General features: G+C 43.9%; 1 protein-coding gene across 15 annotated transcripts in view; it reads left to right on the plus strand.

Annotated features, from left to right (window-relative positions):
* LOC108385276 (liprin-beta-2) overlaps positions 1–21,551 on the plus strand; it is a 194,181-nt gene that overhangs the window by 74,378 nt on the left and 98,252 nt on the right. For all 15 annotated transcript variants that reach the window (XM_073216097.1, XM_073216101.1, XM_073216104.1 and 12 more), the window contains one exon: positions 16,537–16,739. In XM_073216097.1, the coding sequence (XP_073072198.1) occupies positions 16,537–16,739 (203 nt within the window). The remainder of the gene's footprint in view (positions 1–16,536; positions 16,740–21,551) is intronic.

Consider the following 21,551-nt stretch of genomic DNA (forward strand, 5'->3'; position numbering starts at 1 on the left):
CCATCTCCAGTGAAGCCAAGAAAACCATTTAGGCACCCTAGGCATTTGTGAAAATTTGTCTATGATATGATAGATATTGTCCAACTGTACTTGAACAGTCTGAGAGAAATCAGACAAATTAAAGCAGCCCATTTCTGGGATCTGTTCACATCCCATATGTTCTTTTAACCGTAGATAGTCTATAGTCATAAGATTTTGGAGTGCTACAACTTGCACCCCTCCCAATGCGTGGTTGAGTTCCAACAGTACAGATCCGGTCAAATTCGTTGTCTCACTGTATGCACATGCCAGCCTAGACATCTCCCTCCTCATTCCTATGGCAAGTCCAGGAGACGGTGGGCTGGATGCAGCCACAACCGCAGCATCATCCGGATCCCTGTGGAGACTTTTTGATGATCATCCCCTGGCACAAGTCCTCCAGAGAGTGCTGATGCCGGAAGCTCCTCCTCATATCGTATCTTAGTTCCTTTTCTGGGTATCCAAGCTAGGCCTTGATCTTCTGCATAGAAACAAACAGACCCTTTGCCCACACCTTGACATGCCCTCTATAGCACTGTGCAGAACTCATTGGAGGTCAGCACACAGTAACTGCTTTTTTTTTTTTTTTTATTAAGAGAAAGGAATATTATCAGAAAAGAGTACATCCATAGCTCATAATCTGACACCCTTTAAGTGATCAACATTAAGGATATTTAAAGCATGCGTTGATCTTTGATATACCAATAGTTTTATCCTATCAAGGAGTAATCCCCCTTTTCTTTCTTTCTTTCTTTCTTTTTTTTTTTTTTAATTTTTAATCTATACTTACATGAAGAATACTATGTTTACTATGCTCTCCCCTATATCAGGTCCCCCCTAACAACCACATTACAGTTACTGTCCATCAGCTTAGCAAAATGTTGTAGAGTCACTACTTGTCTTCTCTGTGTTGTGCAGCCCACTCTCCCCTTTCTCCCTCCCCCCCATGCATGCTAATCTTAATACCCCCTTCTTCTTCCCCCCCCTTATCCCTCCCTGCCCACCCATCCTCCCCAGTTCCTTTCCCTTTGGTACCTGTTAGTCCATTTTTGGGATCTGTAATTCCGCTGCTGTTTTGTTCCTTCAGTTTTTCCTTTGTTCCTATACTCTCAGATGAGTGAAATCATTTGGTATTTCTCTTTCTCCGCTTGGCTTATTTCACTGAGCATAATACTCTCCAGCTCCATCCATGTTGCTGCAAATGGTTGGATTTTTCCACTTCTTATGGCTGAGTAGTATTCCATTGTGTATATGTACCACATCTTCTTTATCCATTCATCTACCAATGGACATTTAGGTTGCTTCCAATTCTTGGCTATTGTAAATAGTGCTGCGATAAACAGAGGGGTGCATCTGTTTTTCTCAAACTTGATTGCTGCGTTCTTAGGGTAAATTCCTAGGAGTGGGATTCCTGGGTGAAAAGGTAGGTCTGTTTTGAGCATTTTGATGAACCTCCGTACTGCTTTCCACAATGGTTGAACTAATTTACATTCCCACCAGCAGTGTAGGAGGGTTCCCCTTTCTCCACAGCCTCGCCAACATTTGTTGTTGTTTGTCTTTTGGATGGCAGCTATCCTTACTGGTGTGAGGTGATACCTCGTTGTAGTTTTAATTTGCATTTCTCTGATAATTAGCGATGTGGAGCATCTTTTCATGTGTCTGTTGGCCATCTGTATTTCTTTTTTAGAGAACTGTCTGTTCAGTTCCTCTGCCCATTTTTTAATTGGGTTATTTGTTTTTTTGTTTGTTCAGGCGTGTGAGCTCTTTATATATTCTGGACGTCAAGCCTTTATCGGATCTGTCATTTTCAAATATATTCTCCCATACTGTAGGGTTCCTTTTTGTTCTATTGATGGTGTCTTTGGCTGTAGAGAAGCTTTTCAGCTTAATGTAGTCCCACTTGCTCATTTTTGCTGTTGTTTTCCTTGCCCGGGGAGATATATTCAAGAAGAGGTCACTCGTGTTATGTCTAAGAGGTTTTTGCCTATGTTTTTTTCCAAGAGTTTAATGGTTTCATGACTTACATTCAGGTCTTTGATCCATTTTGAGTTTACCTTTGTATATGGGGTTAGACAATGGTCCAGTTTCATTCTCCTACATGTAGCTGTCCAGTTTTGCGAGCACCATCTGTTGAAGAGACTGTCATTTGCCATTGTATGTCCATGGCTCCTTTATCAAATATTAATTGACCATATATGTTTGGGTTAATTTCTGGAGTCTCTAATCTGTTCCACTGGTCTGTGGCTCTGTTCTTGTGCCATTATCAAATTGTCTTGATTACTATGGCTTTGTAGTAGAGCTTGAAGTTGGGGAGTGAGATCCCCCCTACTTTCTTCTTCTTTTTCAGGATTGCTTTGGCTATTCGGGGTCTTTGGTGTTTCCATATGAATTTTGAATTATTTGTTCCAATTCATTGAAGAATGTTACTGGTAATTTGAGAGGAATTGCATCAAATCTGTATATTGCTTTGGGCAGGATGGCCATTTTGACGATATTAATTCTTCCTAGCCATGAGCATGGGATGAGTTTCCATTTATTAGTGTCCCCTTTAATTTCTCTTAAGAGTGACTTGTAGTTTTCAGAGTATAAGTCTTTCACTTCTTTGGTTAGGTTTATTCCTAGGTATTTTATTCTTTTTGATGCAATGGTGAATGGAATTGTTTCCTGATTTCTCTTTCTATTGATTCATTGTTAGTGTATGGGAAAGCTACAGATTTCTGTGTGTTAATTTTCTATCCTGCAACTTTGCTGTATTCCGATATCAGTTCTAGTAGTTTTGGAGTGGAGTCTTTAGGGTTTTTTATGCACAGTATCATATCATCTGCAAATAGTGACAGTTTAACTTCTTCTTTACCAATCTGGATTCCTTGTATTTCTTTGTTTTGTCTGATTGCCGTGGCTAGGACCTCCAGTACTATGTTAAATAACAGTGGGGAGAATGGGCATCCCTGTCTTTTTCCTGATCTCAGAGGAAATGCTTTCAGCTTCTCGCTGTTCAGTATAATGCTGGCTGTGGTTTTATCATATATGGCCTTTATTATGTTGAGGTACTTGCCCTCTATTCCCATTTTGCTGAGAGTTTTTATCATGAATGGATGTTGAATTTTGTCAAATGCTTTTTCAGCATCTATGGAGATGATCATGTGGTTTTTGTCTTTCTTTTTGTTGATGTGGTGGATGATGTTGATGGATTTTCGAATGTTGTAACATCCTTGCATCCCTGGGATGAATCCCACTTGGTCATGGTGTATGAACCTTTTGATATGCTGTTGAATTCTGTTTGCTAATATTTTATTGAGTATTTTTGCATCTACATCCATCAGGGATATTGGTCTGTAATTTTCTTTTTTGGTGGGTTCTTTGCGTGGTTTTGTATTAGGGTGATGTTGGCTTCATAGAATGAGTTTGGGAGTATTCCCTCTTCTTCTATTTTGTGGAACACTTTAAGGAGAATGGGTATTATGTCTTCTCTGTGTGTCTGATAAAATTCCGAGGTAAATCCGTCCGGCCCCGGGGTTTTGTTCTTGGGTAGTTTTTTGATTACTGTTTCAATTTCTTTGCTTGTAATTGGTTTGTTTAACTTTTGTGTTTCTTCCTTGGTCAGTCTTGGGAGGTTGTATTTTTCTAGGAAGTTGTCCATTTCTTCTAGGTTTTCCAGCTTGTTGGCATATAGGTTTTCATAGTAGTCTTTAATAATTCTTTGTATTTCTGTGGAGTCTGTCGTGATTTTTCCATTCTCATTTCTGATTATTTTGATTTGTGTTGATTCTCTTTTTCTCTTAATAAGTTGAGCTAGAGGCTTATCTATTGTGTTTATTCTCTCAAAGAACCAGCTCTTGGTTTTGTTGATTTTTGCTATTGTTTTATTCTTCTCAATTTTGTTTATTTCTTCTCTGATCTTTATTATGTCCCTCCTTCTGCTGACTTTAGGCCTCATTTGTTCTTCTTTTTCCAGTTTTGATTATTGTGATGTTAGACTATTCATTTGGGATTGTTCTTCCTTCTTCAAGTGTGCCTGGATTGCTATATACTTTCCTCTTAAGACTGCTTTCACTGCGTCCCACAGAAGTTGGGGCTTAGTGTTGTTGTTGTCATTTGTTTCTGTATATTCCTTGATCTCTATTTTGATTTGTTCATTGATCCATTGATTATTTAGTAGCATGTTGTTAAGCCTCCATGTGTTTGTGAGCCTTTTTGTTTTCTTTGTAGAATTTATTTCTAGTTTTATACCTTTGTGGTCTGAAAAATTGGTTGGTAGAATTTCAATATTTTGGAGTTTACTGAGGCTCTTTTTGTGAGCTAGTATGTGGTCTATTCTGGAGAATGTTCCATGTGCACTTGAGAAGAATGTATATCCTGTTGCTTTTGGATGTAGAGTTCTATAGATGTCTGTTAGGTCCGTCTGGTGCTCCTGTCTTGGGTGCATATATATTTAGAATGGTTATATCCTCTTGTTGGACTGAGCCCTTTATCATTATGTAGTATCCTTCTGTATCTCTTGTTACTTTCTTTGTTTTGAAGTCTATTTTGTCTGATATTAGTACTGCAACCCTGCTTTCTTCTCACTGTTGTTTGCCTGAAATATGTTTTTCCATCCCTTTACTTTTAGTCTATGCTTATCTTTGGGTTTAAGGTGAGTCTCTTGTAAGCAGCATATAGATGGGTCTTGCTTTTTTATCCATTCTATTACTCTGTGTCTTTTGATTGGTGCATTAAGTCCATTTACATTTAGGGTGACTATTGAGAGAGATGTACTTATTGCCATTGCAGGCTTTAGATTCGTGGTTACCAAAGATTCAAGGTTAGCTTCTTTAGTATCTCACTGCCTAACTTAGCTCGCTTATTAAGTTGTTATATACACTGTCTGGAGATTCTTTTCTTCTCTCCCTTCTTATTCCTCCTCCTCCATTCTTCATATGTTGTGTGTATTGTTCTGTGCTCTTTTTAGGGGTGCTCCCATCTAGAGCAGTCCCTGTAGGATGCCCTGTAAAGGTGGTTTGTGGGAAGCAAATTCCCTCAGCTTTTGCTTGTCTGGGAATTGTTTAATCCCGTCATCATATTTAAATGATAGTCGTGCTGGATACAGTATCCTTGGTTCAGGGCCCTTCTGTTTCATTGCATTAAGTATATCATGCCATTCTCTTCTGGCCTGTAGGGTTTCTGTCCAGAAGCCTGATGTTAGCCTGATGGGTTTTCCTTTATAGGTGACCTTTTTCTCTCTAGCTGCCTTTAAAACTCTTTCCTTGTCCTTGATCCTTGCCATTTTAATTACTATGTGTCTTGGTGTTGTCCTCCTTGGATCCTTTCTGTTGGGGGTTCTGTGTAATTCCCTGGGCTGTTCGATTATTTCCTCCCCCTGTTTGGGGAAGTTTTCAGCAATTTTTCTTCAAAGAGACTTTCTATCCCTTTTCCTCTTTCTTCTTCTTCTGGTATCCCTATAATACAAATATTATTCCTTTTGGCTTGGTTACATAGTTCTCTTAGTGTTGTTTCATTCCTGGAGATCCTTTTATCTCTCTCTATGTCAGCTTCTATACGTTCCTGTTCTCTGGCTTCTATTCCTTCAATGGCCTCTTGCATCTTATCCATTCTGCTTATAAATCCTTCCAGGGATTGTTTCACTTCTGTGATCTCCTTCCTGACATCTGTGATCTCCTTCCGGACTTCATCCCACTGCTCTTGCATTTTTCTCTGCATCTCATCCCATTGCTCTTGCATTTTTCTCTGCATCTCTGTCAGCATGTTCATGATTTTTATTTTGAATTCTTTTTCAGGAGGACTGGTTAGGTCTGTCTCCTTCTCAGGTGTTGTCTCTGTGATCTTTGTCTGCCTGTAGTTTTGTCTTTTCATTGTGATAGAGATAGTGTGCAGAGCTGGTACAAGTGACCGCTGGAAGAGCTTCCCTTCTTGTTGGTTTGTGGCCTTCCTCACCTGGGAGAATAGCGACCTCTAGTGGCTTGTGCTGGGCAGCTGTGTGCAGACAGGGCTTCTGCTTCCTGCCCGGTTGCTATGGGGTTTATCTCCGCTGTTGCTGTGGGCATGGCCTGGCTGGGGCTGCTCCTCCAAAATGGTGGAGCCCCGTTGGAGGGGGAGCGGCTGGGAGGCTATTTATCTCCGTAAGGGGCCTCTGTGCTCCCTGCTGCCCAGGGGGTTAGAGTGCCCAGAGATCCCCAGATTCCCTGCCTCGGGTCTAAGTGACCTGTCCTGCCCCTTTAAGACTTCCAAAAAGCACTCTCCAAACCAAAACAACAACAGCAACAATGAGAGAGGGAACAGGAAAAAAAAAAAAAAGGAAGAAACCCGCGATTTTTTTTTGTCCTCAGGCGCCAGTCCCAGGCACCCGATCACTGGTCCTGCTGTCCTGCCTCCCTAGCACTAGGGTCCCTGTCCCTTCAAGGCTTCCAAAAAGCACCCGCCCACTGTTCCCGCAGGGAAAAATGTGCGATATTCTTTGTCCTCAGGCACCAGTCCCAGGCACCCGCTCACCAGTCCCGCCGCCCTGCCTCCCTAGCACCGGGGTCCCTGTCCCTTAAGGCTTCCAAAAAGCACTTGCCAAAAAGAGGAAAAAAAAAGGGGGAAAAGGCGCGATTTCTTCCGTCTTCAGGTGCCGGTCTCAGGCACCCACCCTCCGGTCCCACAGGGAAAAACGCGCTATAGTCTTTGTCCTCAGGCGCCGGTCCCAGGCACCCGCTCTCCGTTCCTGCTGCTGTGCGTCCCTATCACCAGGGTCCCTGTCCCTTTAAGGCTTCCAAAAAGCACTCGCCAAAAAGAGAAAAAGAAAGGGGGGGGGGAAACATGCGATTTCCTCCATCCTCTGGTGCCAGTGTCAGGCACCCGCCCACCGGTCCCGCAGGAAAAAATGCGGGATATTCTCTGTCCTCAGGCGCCCGTCCCAGGCACCTGCTCACCGGTCCCGCCACCCTGCCTCCCTAGCTATGGGGTCCCTGTCCCTTTAAGGCTTCCAAAAAGCACTCGCAAAAAAAAAAAAAAAAAAAAAACCCCTCCAGTTTCTTTCCAACCGCTGGGAGCCGGGGGGAGGGGCGCTCGGGTCCCGCCGGGCCGGGGCTTGTATCTTACCCCCTTCGCAAGGCGCTGGGTTCTTGCAGGTGTGGATGTGGTCTGGATGTTGTCCTGTGTCCTGTGGTCTCTATTTCAGGAAGATTTTTCTTTGTTATATTTTCATAGCTCTATGTGTTTTTGGGAGGAGATTTCCACTGCTCTACTCACGCCGCCATCCTGGCTCCGCCCCTCTTGTTTTTCTTTTAACTGGTTTTTGGTGTCGCCTTATTGGCTTCTGTTAAATTAATCAAGTTGTTTTTAATCTCTGTTAAGAAGTTAAACATTTATTTCTGTTCTCTTAATGCTTGTCCTTACATTTTTAAACATGCATCCTTACTGGGAAGGTGAAAGATAAATATCTTTAAAGAACCATAATTCTGTTTTCCTCTTCCATAGCACTCGACTCTTAGGATGCTTTAATCCCATCACTACCCCATTTCCACATTAACTTTTGTTTACTGTTCTAGTATCTTGATACATATTCCCCACATTATTGTGTGTGTGCTCTTTTAAACTGACAGTTTAGTTGGTTTAATGAACAATTTTAACTTCAGCATAGAGTTAGTTCTTTCATCCCAATCCTCTTTGCTTGGTGCAGTTTCCTTCTTGAGGCAAATCCTTTAAAATCTCTTCAGTAATACTCTGCCAGTAATAAACTGCATAACTCATCATCTGAAAAATGCCCTTATGTGATTCTTACAGTTGAATGAATGATAGTGTATCTTTGTCTTGCCTGAGGGGGATTGCCACCCCCCAGGCAAGTTCACTCTGGATTCAGCAAGACCAAATAACAACAAAACATTATGGGTAAAAGGGTTTATACCAAGCTTTATTCTCAAGGTGGCAGGTTGAGTGCTGGAATCATGCCTGCCTCTGGGGTGTTCACAGTCTGTCTCCATCTCTGCCTCCAGACAGAGCACTGGACAGAACTCTTTATGTAGTAACACTGACAATAATGGCTCCTTGCCTGTGGTGTGGGAGCATTAGCCTAGCAGTAGGCCAATTACATCATGAAGTAGATTAGGCTCAGGTGAGGATCCTGGCCATAGGAACTTGGATTTTCCCTACAGTCTTGTACAGGCTGTTAGTTTGTAGCTCCTTGTAGGTATTGTTTTATGGTCATCAGAATTTATTGCAGCTCAAAGTCTGTTAACAGGCTAACAGTAGAATATCTGTCTTTTAGCTCTGGTTGCTTTTAAATTTCCTCTTTACCTTTGGTGTTCTTCAGTTTCACTGTTGTTTCTAGGGTGGATTTGTTTTGATTTATCCTTTCTGGTACTCACTGTTTGTCTTTAAGCTGAGAGATTTCAGGTTTTCAACAGTGAAAAACCTTTAGCCATTTTTTTTTTATTGTCTCGACTTCACTCTATATACTTCCCTCCACCTTCCACTGCAGTGATTCTCTCAGCTGTCATTTAACCTGCCCACTTAATTTCTGTCTTAGCAATGGGTTTCAGCCCTGGGAAAGTTCACTCTTAATTCAGAGAGACCGAAAAATAACGATGGAACATTCTTGGGACAAAAGGATTTATACCCAACTTTATTCCCACAGTGGCAGGTCAAGTGTTAGAATCCCATCCACCTCAGAGCAAGTCTGCATGCCCTCTGGGCCTCTCTGCCCCCACAGCCATCCCAGTCTCTGTCCTCAGCACTGCCATCACTCCAGCCTCTGCTCTCCTGCAGCTGTACAGCTCAGAGCACTGCACAGAGCTCTTTGTAGAGATTCAATAATAACATTGCCCACATGTTTGCAGTGATCAAGTCAAACAGGGTCAGGTGAGAATCCTTGTCACAGGAACTCCCATTTTCTCTATACCCCACCCCTCCAGGATTCTTGCCTCTCAATCTATGCACCCTCAATCTTCCTTAGTGGTCCCTGTGCAAGAAAGTTGGAACGTTGTAACCAAATTCCACAATAACAACAGAGACTACAACAATATACAAATAACAAAAATTATGATACAGATAACAGAAATTCTAATAACGCCCAAGTCTGAGTAGATCCACTGCCACCAAGTGGTCATCCTGGCATATTCAAACCAGTTCTACTCAGATGAGTTAACCAAAAGGACCATGGGTGGGCCTTACAATACCCACCTTCCCCAGCCTCTCCAGCAGAAAATCTTGTGGACACACAGGCCAGACTTGTGGCTTTGTCTCCAGCCTCTGCTTCTTTTCCTCAGTGGTCAGAATCACTGCTCTGGTTTCAGTTGTTGCCACAGCTCCAATAACAGTCTATTTGACTTCCTATTTAATTTCTCTCTCTGCTTCTGCCTTTATCAAATCAACCCACATCGGGGGCATCATGAACTATACAGGGCCTTTTAAATTCTTCCTCTGACTAGCAGACCATATTTCCTTCGGTGCTTTCATTGCTTCAGCCTCTCCTATGTCTACTACCATAAGGGTAACCTCACTTATGGGCTGTCCTAAGTGAGTGGCATGAATTTCCACTAGGGGTCCCAAGAGGGATGGGGAGCCATTTGAAGCACCATATTTCTCATTCCCATGGAAAAGGCTCCTCATCTGGGTCATAGTTCTCTAGACTATAAATGGCATTTTTCATGCCTAACTCCTGTAACACCTGTTGGAGCTCAGCATATGTCTGCCATCTAGCAGGGGAGGATGGTAAATCACCCTGATTGGGCCACACATCCCAAAGAGCGGCCATAGTCCAATTGAAGTGGGAGTGATTTTCTGGGGTCTGATGCATTCTGCAGTCACTACCTCAGGACAGGATGAGTCATCAGGGAAGCCAGTTTCCAATTCTAACCTGGACAGAATAATTCCATGCCATAGCTGGGTAGGCTTTCAACCAGGCAGGATTTCAACAGAGGGGCCAATGCCTCTGACACTGGCAGGGCCTCCACCCCAACCAGTTCATTAGGGGCAGAGCATGGAGTGCTCCACAACCTGAGAAGTGGGTTGTGCCTCTCCTGGAGGAACCCATGGTTGCTGAGTCAAACCTCGGCTCCTCCTTCTCTGGGGCTGAGGGTACCACTACATCTTTCACATGCCCCATGGCACCCCGCAGTCTGCATTCTCTTGCTGCTTCTTTTTGTGCTACCATTACATCCTTTACCATTTCCACAGTACCTCATAGTGACATCATTTCAGTCATCAACAAATTATCTCTTCTACAGCACCTCACACACAGCTCACGTTCCCCTGCCACCTCTTCTCATGCTTCCTGCAGGAGGACATCTTTCTCCCTTATGGCCTTTCTTAATGCTGTGCCTATTTTGCTGAGGGCCATCTCTACTGCCTCATGCATCACCTTCACCTCTTCCCAGTCTTGGGGAGGGGCCCAGTCCTCTAGGAGGCAAGTGACCTCAGACCACAAGTCCATTGGAAGACACTCAATTGTCTCCCATCCACAGGGGCAGCCTGCTTGTCGTGCCAATAGGTTTTTCAGCCCTGGGCAAGTTCACTGGGGATTCAGTGAGATCGAGGAATGACAATGGAATGTTCTTGGGGTGAAACAGTTTACTACCTGGCTTCTTCTCCCAGCAATAGGTCAAGCACTAGAATTATGTCTACATCCAACAGTCTGAAGGTCTGTAATCCCTCCTTCATCTCTGCTTCTGCCCAGAGCATTGGGCAGAGCCCCTTATACAGTGACTCAGTAAATGATAGCTAATTGCATAGGGTGTGGAAGCAGTAGCCTAGCAGCAGGCCAGTTACATCATCAAGTAGTTTAGGTTCAGGTAAGGATCCTGGCCATAGGAACCTTCACTTTGTCCACACTCCACCCCTCCAGGATTCTCGCCTCACAATCTACATACTCTCAATCTTCTGCAATGGTCCCTGTACAAAAAAACTGCAGCATTGTAGCCACAACAACAACAGAGGATAACAACAACATAGAGATAATAACAAAAATTAAGATACAACAAGATTTTGATACAGGTAACAAAAATTATAATAATCCTTAAACCTGAGGAGGTTATTCCATTTATATTCAAAACCAGTTCTATTCAGGTGAGTTCATGACTCAAACTTAGTAGTGGTACTGATAGGGGAGCTTCATGCACCCCAGGGGGTATAGCAGTTTTTTCTCCAGGGTGTGTGCCCAATCCACAGAGACCTTAAGGGCGATAAGACACATGTTTTAATGATACCAACATAGGCAAATCTTTTCCATCAGGTAGGATACATACAAGAGAGTGGTCCTGTGATAGGATTATAGCAGGAAGGGGGTCCCATCCAGGTCTAGTATACTATACCTTTATCCCTCTCCCCATGGGGGTTATTGAAGGGTCTATATATAGTGCTACTGGAGGTGCATGCACTGACCATAATGGTAAAACAAAACTCCCTGGTAAGATGCTCCTACCTTCTCTCCTTTTAGGATATACTACTATGATCTTTGGGGGTCACTCTGCTGTTATTTCAAGAATAAGCAGGAGGCCTGCTCCCAGGCCTTGTCCCCAAGGTGCTAGGAGGGCCAGCCACCACTGGCCCATGGGTCAAAATGTCCAAGGCCATGTCCACTCAATGGAGTTTCCAGGGTTCTTGCAGTTGGTGCTGTCAGCAAGATATATTCTCGTGGCCAAACCTCGGCTTCAACAACTCCTTGGTTTGTACTTGCAGTTGTATAAGGGAGTCAACAATATGCATTAGCATGTCTATGGGGCTTACTGCTCCTTTTGGAGTTTCTCACTCAAATGCTGTAATACTGTCCATAGCGGACTGACCACCCCTGTAGACTATTGGTGTCTGATTTCAGTTCAGATTTTAACAAACCATTGTATATCTCTATCATGCCTCTCACAGTAGGATTATATGACACATGAAACTTCCATTTGATTCCTAGCTGTTGCACCTATTCTTATAATGCATGTCTGGTAAAGTGGATGCCTTGATCACTCTCAGTTACCTGTTTTGTTATAGTAAAGGCAGATGCACATGTCTCATCCTAGTCCCACCTGATGCCCTTTTGTACCAAATGGTATAAGGACTTCAGAATTTGTGCCAAGTATGAGATAAACAGTCTCCAATAGCCTAGAAGACCCAAAAACTCCTGTAACAATGCCACAGTTACAGGGATAGAAAATTATACCAAGGGCCATCTCTACTGCCTCAAATGTCACCTCCACCTGCCTCCAGTCCTGGGGTGGGGCCCAGCCTTCTAGGAGGCAAGCCACCTCAGACTGCATGCCCACTGGGGGACACTCAACTCTCTCCCCATTCATAGGGGCAGCCCGCTGAAGCTCTCCCTCCATAAGCGTAGCTTGTTCTATTCCTCAGGTAACAGTGAATCCTGCCAACATTACCAATAGTCTTGCCAATGGGTTTCAGCCCCAGGCAAGTTCACTCTGGATTCAGTGAGATCCAGAAATGACAATGGAATGTTCTTGGGGTAAAAGGGTTTATTACCTGGTTTGTCCTCCTGGCTATAGGTTGAGCACTAGAATTACTTATGCATATCTGTAATCCTCCTTCATCTCTGCCTCTGCCCAGAGCTCTTTACATAGTGACTCAGTCAATAATAGCTTATTGCCTACTAATGTGGAAGCAGTAGTTTAGCAGTAGGCCAATTACATCATTAAGTAGTTTAGGTTCAGGTGAGGATCCTGTCCTTAGGAACTTCCATTTTCCCCACATTGCTGAAACACTCCTCCCATAAGGGCAGCCTGTTCCATTCTTCAGTCTACAGTGAATCCTGCTGACATCACCAGTTGTCTTGCCAGTGGGTTTCAGCCCCAGGCAAGGTCACTCTTGATTCAGTGAGACTGAAAAATGACCAAGGAACGTTCTTGGGGTGAAAGGGCTTTTACCCCACTTTATTCCCTTGGTGGCAGGTCATGTGCTAGAATCCCATCCACCTCAGAGCAAGTCTATATGTCCTCTGGGCCTGTCTGCCCCCACAGCCATCTCAGTCTCTGTCCTCTGTGCTGTCACCACTGCAGCCTCTGCTCTCCTGCAGCCTTGCAACTGTGCCGCCATGTCTCCCAGAGCACTGGGTGGAGCTCTTTATATACAGTCAATAACAATGTATTGCCCACATGTGTAGTGACCTAGCCAACCAGGGCCAGGTGAGAATCCTGGCCATGGAAACTTCACCTTCTCCACAGCATTTTACATTTAGCTGCAACATACTATTTCTATCATTATCCATTATTTATCATTATGAATAATTATAGCATTTCAGAGCACTAGTAGAGCATTTGGGGATGGTGATAAAATGTAGATTCGTATTTGTAAGGTTGAGGTGAGGCCTGAGATTCTGCATTTCCAACAAGCTCCCAGGGAATGCTAATCCTGCTGATGTGTTTCACACTCTTAAGTGGCTAACTTTTAGAGCACATTATCTTCACTTTTAAGTTGTTCTCAATGTAGCACTTTAAAAATTCACATATAATGCTGTCATCAGATATTTCATCTCATGCCAGTGAACTTCATTTACATAATAAAAGATCAATTTTAAAAGTTTATCTTGTATGTACATATTTCTGAATTATACAACATACATACTTTGTGTAAATTAAGATAGGCTAAGTTATGCTTCAATAACAAATAATCCTAAACCTTAGTAGCTTAAAGCAGCATGGTATATTTCTTGCCCATACAACAAGTTCCCCTAGATCTGCTGCATCTGCTGCAAGCTCTGGTCCATATCGTCACCACTCTGGGACATGGGAATAGGCTCCACCATTGCCAGAGGCCAGAGCATTTGGAAGAGATACGGGAATGTGTACTGGTTCTTAACAGACTTTCTCCCAGAGGTGATACCTGCCACTTACATTTATCGGCCAAAGGAAGTCATGTGGCCATGAGTAACTTCAAGGGACAGAAGTGTAATCCTACCATGAGCTCAAGAAGCAAAACATTACTGACTATCCCTAATTACCACCACATAATACTTGCTTTTAAAAGTGATCATTAAAAGGCTTTCAATAAAATCCTGTGCTTGCATTTTATGTGGTCTTATCTCACTAATAATTACTACCTCTGTATTAAATTTTAGTTTTTGCAGCCTTAAAATAAAAATTCAGGTGACCTCTCTAAGCATCAAAATTTACCACTGATTGGGTGATTTGCAAAGTGCAATTGTTTCAACTTAGGCTGCCCATTATAATCACCTGGGGAGCTTTTATTATCCTAGGTCACACCTCAGACCAATTAGAACCTCTGGTGGTACAACCCTGGCATCTATAGTTTATAAAACTCCCCAGGTGATTTCAGTGTGCATCCAGAATTGAAACTGTTGTGCTAATCTCTTCTCCTTAAAGAGTGCTTTCTTGTTCAAAATAAAGTAACAGAATGCCACCAAAGGGAAACTTTACTGGGGCTTGAGTATAACTTTATTGGGGCTTTAGGGCAGGGAGCAAATTGCTCTTTTCTGAGAAGTAATGTGGGGAACAACACCTTACCTTTTGTTAACTGTCTCTCTCATTTTGTTCCGTTAACCCCAGGTATGAGTGCATACATTTTCTTACCTGTTGCATTGGGTAGTCCTATTTTGATTTCTTTCCCTGTGTGGTTATAATTTTCTGGAGGAACTAATTATCTGCAAGGAATACGTGGGGAGTGTGGAACTGAATCTTCTGGGCACTTTTTGCCTTTGCTAATGCTGGGCCTTAGTGTCATCTTTCTGGACCATTTTGTGAGCCTATGTGTTGGTATAAGTTACAAAGAAATAAGAATTAAAGTCTTTTATATGCACATACAATACATGCAAAAATAGGCACAGATACATGTGTACACACACACACACACACACACACACACACACACACACAATAGGCACAGATACATGTGTACACACACACACACACACACACACACACACACACACACACACACACACACACACACACACACACACTATTTGAATGGTAGGGAAGAATGCAAAGGCTTTAGGGCAGTAAGAGGCTCCAAAAATGGAGACTTGTCTGAGGCCACAGAGTGATATGAAGTCAATGAAAATCTCAGTCTTCTCACCTACTGCTGGTCTAACTTATCCTACCTTTATAGAGGTGTGTGTATGAGTGTGTTGGAGCATGTCCAGTAAGGTCAGGATAACTCAGCAATGGTTTGGAGACTGGGGGTCTCATTCTGCATCTGTTCACTTTCTTCCCTGAAGTTCGGCTGTGGCTCTTCCTAGTCAACTCAAAGTCAGATCTGTAGGAGCTAGAAAGTGCTGGACACAGATCAGAGCATGGGTAATTGGGCAGTTCCTTGGCTGCCAGAGCCACAGACTTGTTTATGGATTGTGATCCACGACTCCCTCTGTCCTGCACTTTTCAGAAAGCAAACCAGCAATCAACCAGTAATTGTTTCCTTCTGTGTAGATTCTCATTCCAGACTGCTAAGGCAAAGTAGACGTTGGCTCCTGGAAGAGTAGAGGGACCTGGAATTAGACGTCAGGCCTGCAGCCTAACTATAGATGTGGTAGCCCTGCAGCCCACATTTTCCAGCAGAGGCGTGATTTAAAATATCTTATCCTGCTGGTATTAAAGACAACCTAAATGCCCTAGAAATTCCATCTAAACCATATTTTCTAAAGTGTTACTGCTGAAAAAAGCACAGAAATCCTTTGTTAGACTGTGTTACCCCAGTTGTGGTTTAAAAAATATATTGCTCTATTTATGCAAAGAAGACTTTTTGTTGTTTTTCTAAATGGTGGGATTTGGAAAGGCAAAACCAGTCCTGTTTGGGACATACCAAATTAGAAAGAGCTGAGCCTGTATCCCACATCTCTGAGGAAATCCAGGCACTGTGCCTCCTAGCTATTCATCTAAGCATGAGTGCAGGCACTTAGCCAGGTCCCCTTCAGCACCTGCCAGGCAGAGAGCTAGAAGCTGGCTAACTATGACTGGGACTCTGCCCTCAGAGACCCTAATGGGGAGAGGAGATGTGGATATACCCGTTACTTAATGCTGGTTGAAAGTAGACGTCAGGATATAGAGATCCTCCTGATTGGGAAGATCCAGAATGATTCCTGTTCACTAAATCCTCATCAGAACTGGCACAATTTGTGACTGATCCAAGCAAGTCCTTAGGCCAGCACAGAGTCAGGGAGCACCCCAGGATGAGAGGAGTGGAATGCACATACCACGAAGGGAGGGATTTGGGGTGGCCATCTGTGTGGACAAGCTACCATATTAACTTAAAACATCTAAAAGCTGAAGAATGGTGTCTCACTGTTTTAGCTAGCACGTTTTTCATGGCTGGTGAGGGCTGGCTGTGTTTTCCCAGTTGCCCAGGGGTGTGAGCTTCCATATGTCAGTCGCAGAGGGCAAAGCCATCACCTCTGACAGGTCTCTTCCTTTCCTGCCTAGCCCAGGCGTGAAGATGATTTCTGCCAGATTCACTTTGTGAGTGATTCTGCTCAGGCAGCAGTCTCTGCTCGCTTCTCATCCTATCTCCTCTCCCCTCTCCCTTTGCTCTTTACCAGTTCCTTGCCCATGGCATCCACGATTCCTACTGTGGCTCTTGCCTCTCTCATTCCAGGCACTAGAACAGGCACGGACATCAGTGATGGCACCTGTGAGCCAGGCCTGGGCTCCCCGGCCTCCTACACGAACCCCCTCCCCGTGCTCCATCTGGTCGAGGACCTGAAGCTGGCCCTGGAGATGGTGGAGCAGCCCCAGGAGAGAGCAGCCCTGCTGAGTCAGATCCCAGGCCCCACGGCCGCCTACATACAGGAGAGCTTGGTGAGTGGGCCCTGGCCTGTTTGAGGAGCCATGGGGAACATGGCTACGGGGCTGCAGAATGCCACCACTGCCTGAGCTGTTACTTCGTCTGTGCACCTTCCAGCCTTTTCTTGCTTCCCGTCTAGCTTTGGCTGACTCCATGGTGTGGTCCTGCCCAACAGGAGGGCAGAGCCCACCCAAGCCGCTTAGGCTGCATAGTCAGCCTGCCTCTGTGCTCCAGTCACACTCCCCCGAGAAGGGCAAATCCAGGGCCAGAGAAGAGCAACCAGGGAAGGTTTTTACCTTTGGGATTACCCATACAATTTACCAAATTATAATTCCTAGCTGAGGTCTCTGTCCTTGGCCATCCCCCTGCTCTTTGTTTCTTACAACGAACTAGAACCTTGTCACCTCATTCATTCCTTTACAACTGTCCTGCTCTTCAGACCCCCTTGCCCTAGAAAAATTTCCTGCCCCTAGAGTGGGATGCAGGCTTCCTAACTCTCCTGCTCTCTCTCGATTGGACCCACACACCTTCTAGTCTCTAGGGAAGCAGCTGAGTGAACAAAGCTGTAAATATATGGCTTTGGTTACCCATCTCCTTCCCTGTGGGGACCGGTTGGTCAACTTTAAGAGACTAGTAATATCTGGGAATAGGTAAGTGTGGATAAAATGAAAGTTCCTGTGGCCAGGATTCTCACCTAGCCCTGGTCGGCTAGCTCACTACACACTTGTGGGCAGTACGTTGTTATTGACTCTATATAAAGAGCTCTGCCCAGTGGTCTGGGTGACACAGTGGCACAGCTGCAAGAGAGTAGGGCAGAGGCTAGAGTGGTGGCAGCGCTGAAGACAGAGGTGCGGAGGGTGGCTGTGTGGGACAGCTGTGCAGGCAGAGAGGCCCAGAGGCAGAGACCAGCTTGCTGCATGCAGACTTGCTCTGAGTGAATTGGATTCTAGTGACTGACCTACCACCGTGGAAATAAAGTTGGGTATAACCCTCTCACGCCAAGAATGTTCTACTGTCATTACTTTGGTCACACTGAATCCATAGTGAGCTTGACTGAGGCTGAAACCCATTGGCAAGACAGTAAGGGGTGGAACTCAGCTGTTCCAGGGCTGGAGGGAGGAGACCAGGAGACCAGGAGACAGGGAGGCCAGAGGCATGTGATCGCCTAAGCCGAGTCTGAGGATGGAAACAGGCATACAGTCTTCCAGGACTGGAGTCCTGCAGACCTGATTCAGAACAGGGAAGTATGCAGAGGCAGGAAATTAGGAGCAGGACCAGTAAATAGAGAGGGAGGAGCTGATGTTGGGGATCACAGACCAAGCAGGCTGAAACATCCTTGTCCAGAGGCCATCGTTTGTGGTCAGACAGGTCACAGCCCAGGTGCCTTAGCTGCTTCCTGTTCAGGAGGCTTCTGTCAATATAGTCTCACCCCCATGCCTTCCTCTGAACACTGAAGAATTCTTCATTATATTCATTACCTGTATTACTGAATGTTTTCATTATGTAGGCTGTCTGCCTGGTGTTCTGTAATGTACCTGTAGCAGAGTGTTAAGGAAAATAATGGTCTCCCAGAGATGTCTGCATATGAATTTCCAGAGCCTATGAATAACTTGCCTCACATGGCAGTGGGGAAGGTAGCAGAGGGAGTTGAGGTTGCTAATCAACTGAATAAAATAGGAAGATTGGGCTGGACTATGCAGGTGGGCCCACTGTAATTACTGGAGTACCTACGCGTAGAAGGAGGAGGCAGTGTTGCAGTGATGTGGTGCGAGCAGGACTTGACCCCTTGCTACTGGCTTTGAAGATGGAAGGGGGCCAAGAGCCGAGGGATGCAGGCAGCTGCATGAAGCCAGGAGTATGGGCTCTCCCTTGGAGCTTCCAGAAAGGAACGAGGCTCACCCACACCTTATCTTGAGCCCAGAGAGACCCACTTTGGACTTCTGACCTCCAGAACAGTGAGATAATAGATTTGTGTTGTTACAAGTCCCTGAGTTTGTCGTAATTTGTGAAGGCAGCAATAGGAAATTAACACAACCAGACCCCTGGTTAGAAGAGGGGGAAAGGTTGCTGGAGGGAGTCAGGTGGGTCTGCTCCAGTTAGGTCTGAAAATCTTCTCATTCCTTCCTCAAAGAAATACAGCCCTCTGTGGTCCTCTCAGACCTGTGGTGGTCACAGACAGAAGCCCCCATCTTCCTCTGTACTCACTCTTCACTCTGGTTGGGAGTTTGCAGGGCCAGGGGCTCCAGGAGTTTGTTCTGTCGCCTCCCCGTAGCAGAAGGGCCGTCCCCCTTGCCTCCCTGGAGCTTCATCAGGAGCTCTCTGGCTGTTACTGTGCTTCCAACTCTATAATGCTGATCCTGCCTTCTCTCCAGTCATCTCTACCCATCTTTTGCCTGCCTGGCTATAACAGCTGCAGCTTTCTGTGGCTCACTTTACCCTGGGCATGGACTCCAATCCTTCCCTCCATCCCTACTAGTGTTAATGACTCAGGTTAAAGAAAAGTTTATGAAGCCTCAGGAAACATAACAAGTTCCTAGTCCCTCAGTCTGAAACCCTTGGGTCCAGATGCATTTTGGAACTCAGAACTTTTCAAGCTTTAAAAAAGTTAGATATATTGTCTTGCCAATGGGTTTCAGCCCCGGACAAGTTCAGCATGGATTCAATGAGACCAAAGAAATGACAGGGGAATATTCTTGGGGTGAACGGGTTTATATCCAACTTTATTCCCATGGTGGCAGGTCAGTCACTAGAATCCTGTCCACTCAGTGTGCATGCAGCAAGCCGGTCTCTGTCTCTGGGCCTCTCTGCCCGTGCAGTATCTCAGTCTCTGTCCTCGGCACTGCCGCCACTCCAGTCTTGTCTCTGCTTTCCTGCAGCCTTGCAGCCGTGTCACCCAGAGCACTGGGTGGAGTTCTTTATATAGAATCAGTAACAATGTATTGCCTACCATGTACAGTGAGCTAGCCGACCAGGACCAGGTGAGAATCCTGGCACAGGAACTTACACTTTATCCATATATATATATATCATGTAATACATCCCATCTCTAGTAAATACAGGGCAGAAAACATATTAACATTTCTGCAGCAAAACTTAGGAATATCCACCCCAAGTGAGATGAAGAAAGACTTTATTAAGATTCTCCTTGCCAGTTCAGGTCTGGTTTTGCTGCCAGGTAAGTTTGACACCAACGGTAATTAAAACAACAAAAACCTTTGGGTTTTCAAAGCTTTTGGGTGGTTTCAGAATTACAGGTAAAGGATGGTGAACTTATATGAGGAATATTTTAATGCAGAAATCAAAACTTAAAACCAAGACTGTAGGTTTTTCTAATCAGGCTGCAGAGCAAGGTAGCACCTTCTTATTTAAATGCCCCTGCTTGGTTCTGCTAGTACATAACTGGGAGATTTATTGACATTTCTTCCCCAGCAAAAGCCTGGTTTTCCCAGAGTACAGAAAATAGCCGGTGTTCTTATCCTGTGTTCTAGAGTTTACAATGACTATGTACTTTTACCTTGTGTAAATGTGCCTGAACTTATATGACTATTTCTCTGATACTGACATTTAGATTAAAATTTTAATCTTTCACTAAAAAAAGTGGCATTGCTGCAGAGAATGTGTTTGTCCAGAAATATTTGTCTTTATCTCTAGGTATTTTCCTCAGTCTTCAAAGTGGAATTGCAGAATTAAAGTAGAATTAACTGACAAAATACAGGATTCTCAGTAAAATTTGAATTTTAGATAAGCAATCAATAATTATTAATAAGTATGTCCTGTGTAGTTTGCTAAATTTGGCAACTTGAATCCAGAGGTGTTCCTGTCTTTAAGCCTTTTGACACATTTTTTCCAAACCACTTTTCAGAACGATTTACCCATTTATGTTTTCATTTGCAGGGTTTGAAGTGAATCCTGGTTAATATTCACTAAGATTAAAAAAATAACTTTATTAATTTCATAGGAAAAATGTCTTTTTATCATTTCTTCATTTCTTTCTATAGTAGGAGGGCTAAACTTTTTTCACAAAATGCAGCTGACCTAATATATGTAAGTAATAAAACATAGCCCAAAACAGAGGTGTTTAAAGAACATGTTTAAAACTAGCTCTAAAATCTTCTGCATCCGTGGATGTTTTGTTGCCCTTGTCTAGCTTGGATTAATACTTAGTCTACAGGCACACACCTGATCATCTACATTTGCCCTCTTACAGCACTAAACTATGTTTTCTACCTTTATCTTGCATCTACCTACCACTTCAGCATTTTATTTAAAAAAAATAATAGTAATAAGGGAGAAATGTGGGATTCACATATAAATCAAGTATAAAAATCAAACAAATAATCATAATTGACCTGATTGTTTATAGTTCATGATGCGTGATCAAACCGAAAGTTTCTGTGATATGTCTGCCCTTGCACTGTTCACCATGTAAGAACTTATTCACTGTGTAAGAACTTGTTCACCATGTAAAAACTTGTTCGTTATGCTTCAGGAGATTGGAGACTGTTGAGAATTAGGCTTGGGGTTGATTAATGATTGTGCATTGAGTCCCCTATACAGAATTTTATTGTTGTTAACAACCATGTGATCAATAAATATGAGAGATGCCCTCTCAAAAAGAAAAAAAAAACTAGCTCTAGTATTTTCTTGCCACACACCTCAGAGATCACCTTGAGTCTCTTGGGTGTGCATGCCGAGCCCTAGTCTGTTCAGATCCTATGCTCCTCACTCCCTCTACCCGCTCCATGATGATTTTTAGCACTTTTCTTACATACTCAAATTACCTTTTATTAGGGCTTTGCTTTACTTGTGTAATTTTCCTCATTTTA

Source organism: Manis javanica, chromosome 11 (assembly GCF_040802235.1).
Source record: "Manis javanica isolate MJ-LG chromosome 11, MJ_LKY, whole genome shotgun sequence".
Lineage (NCBI taxonomy): Eukaryota > Metazoa > Chordata > Mammalia > Pholidota > Manidae > Manis > Manis javanica.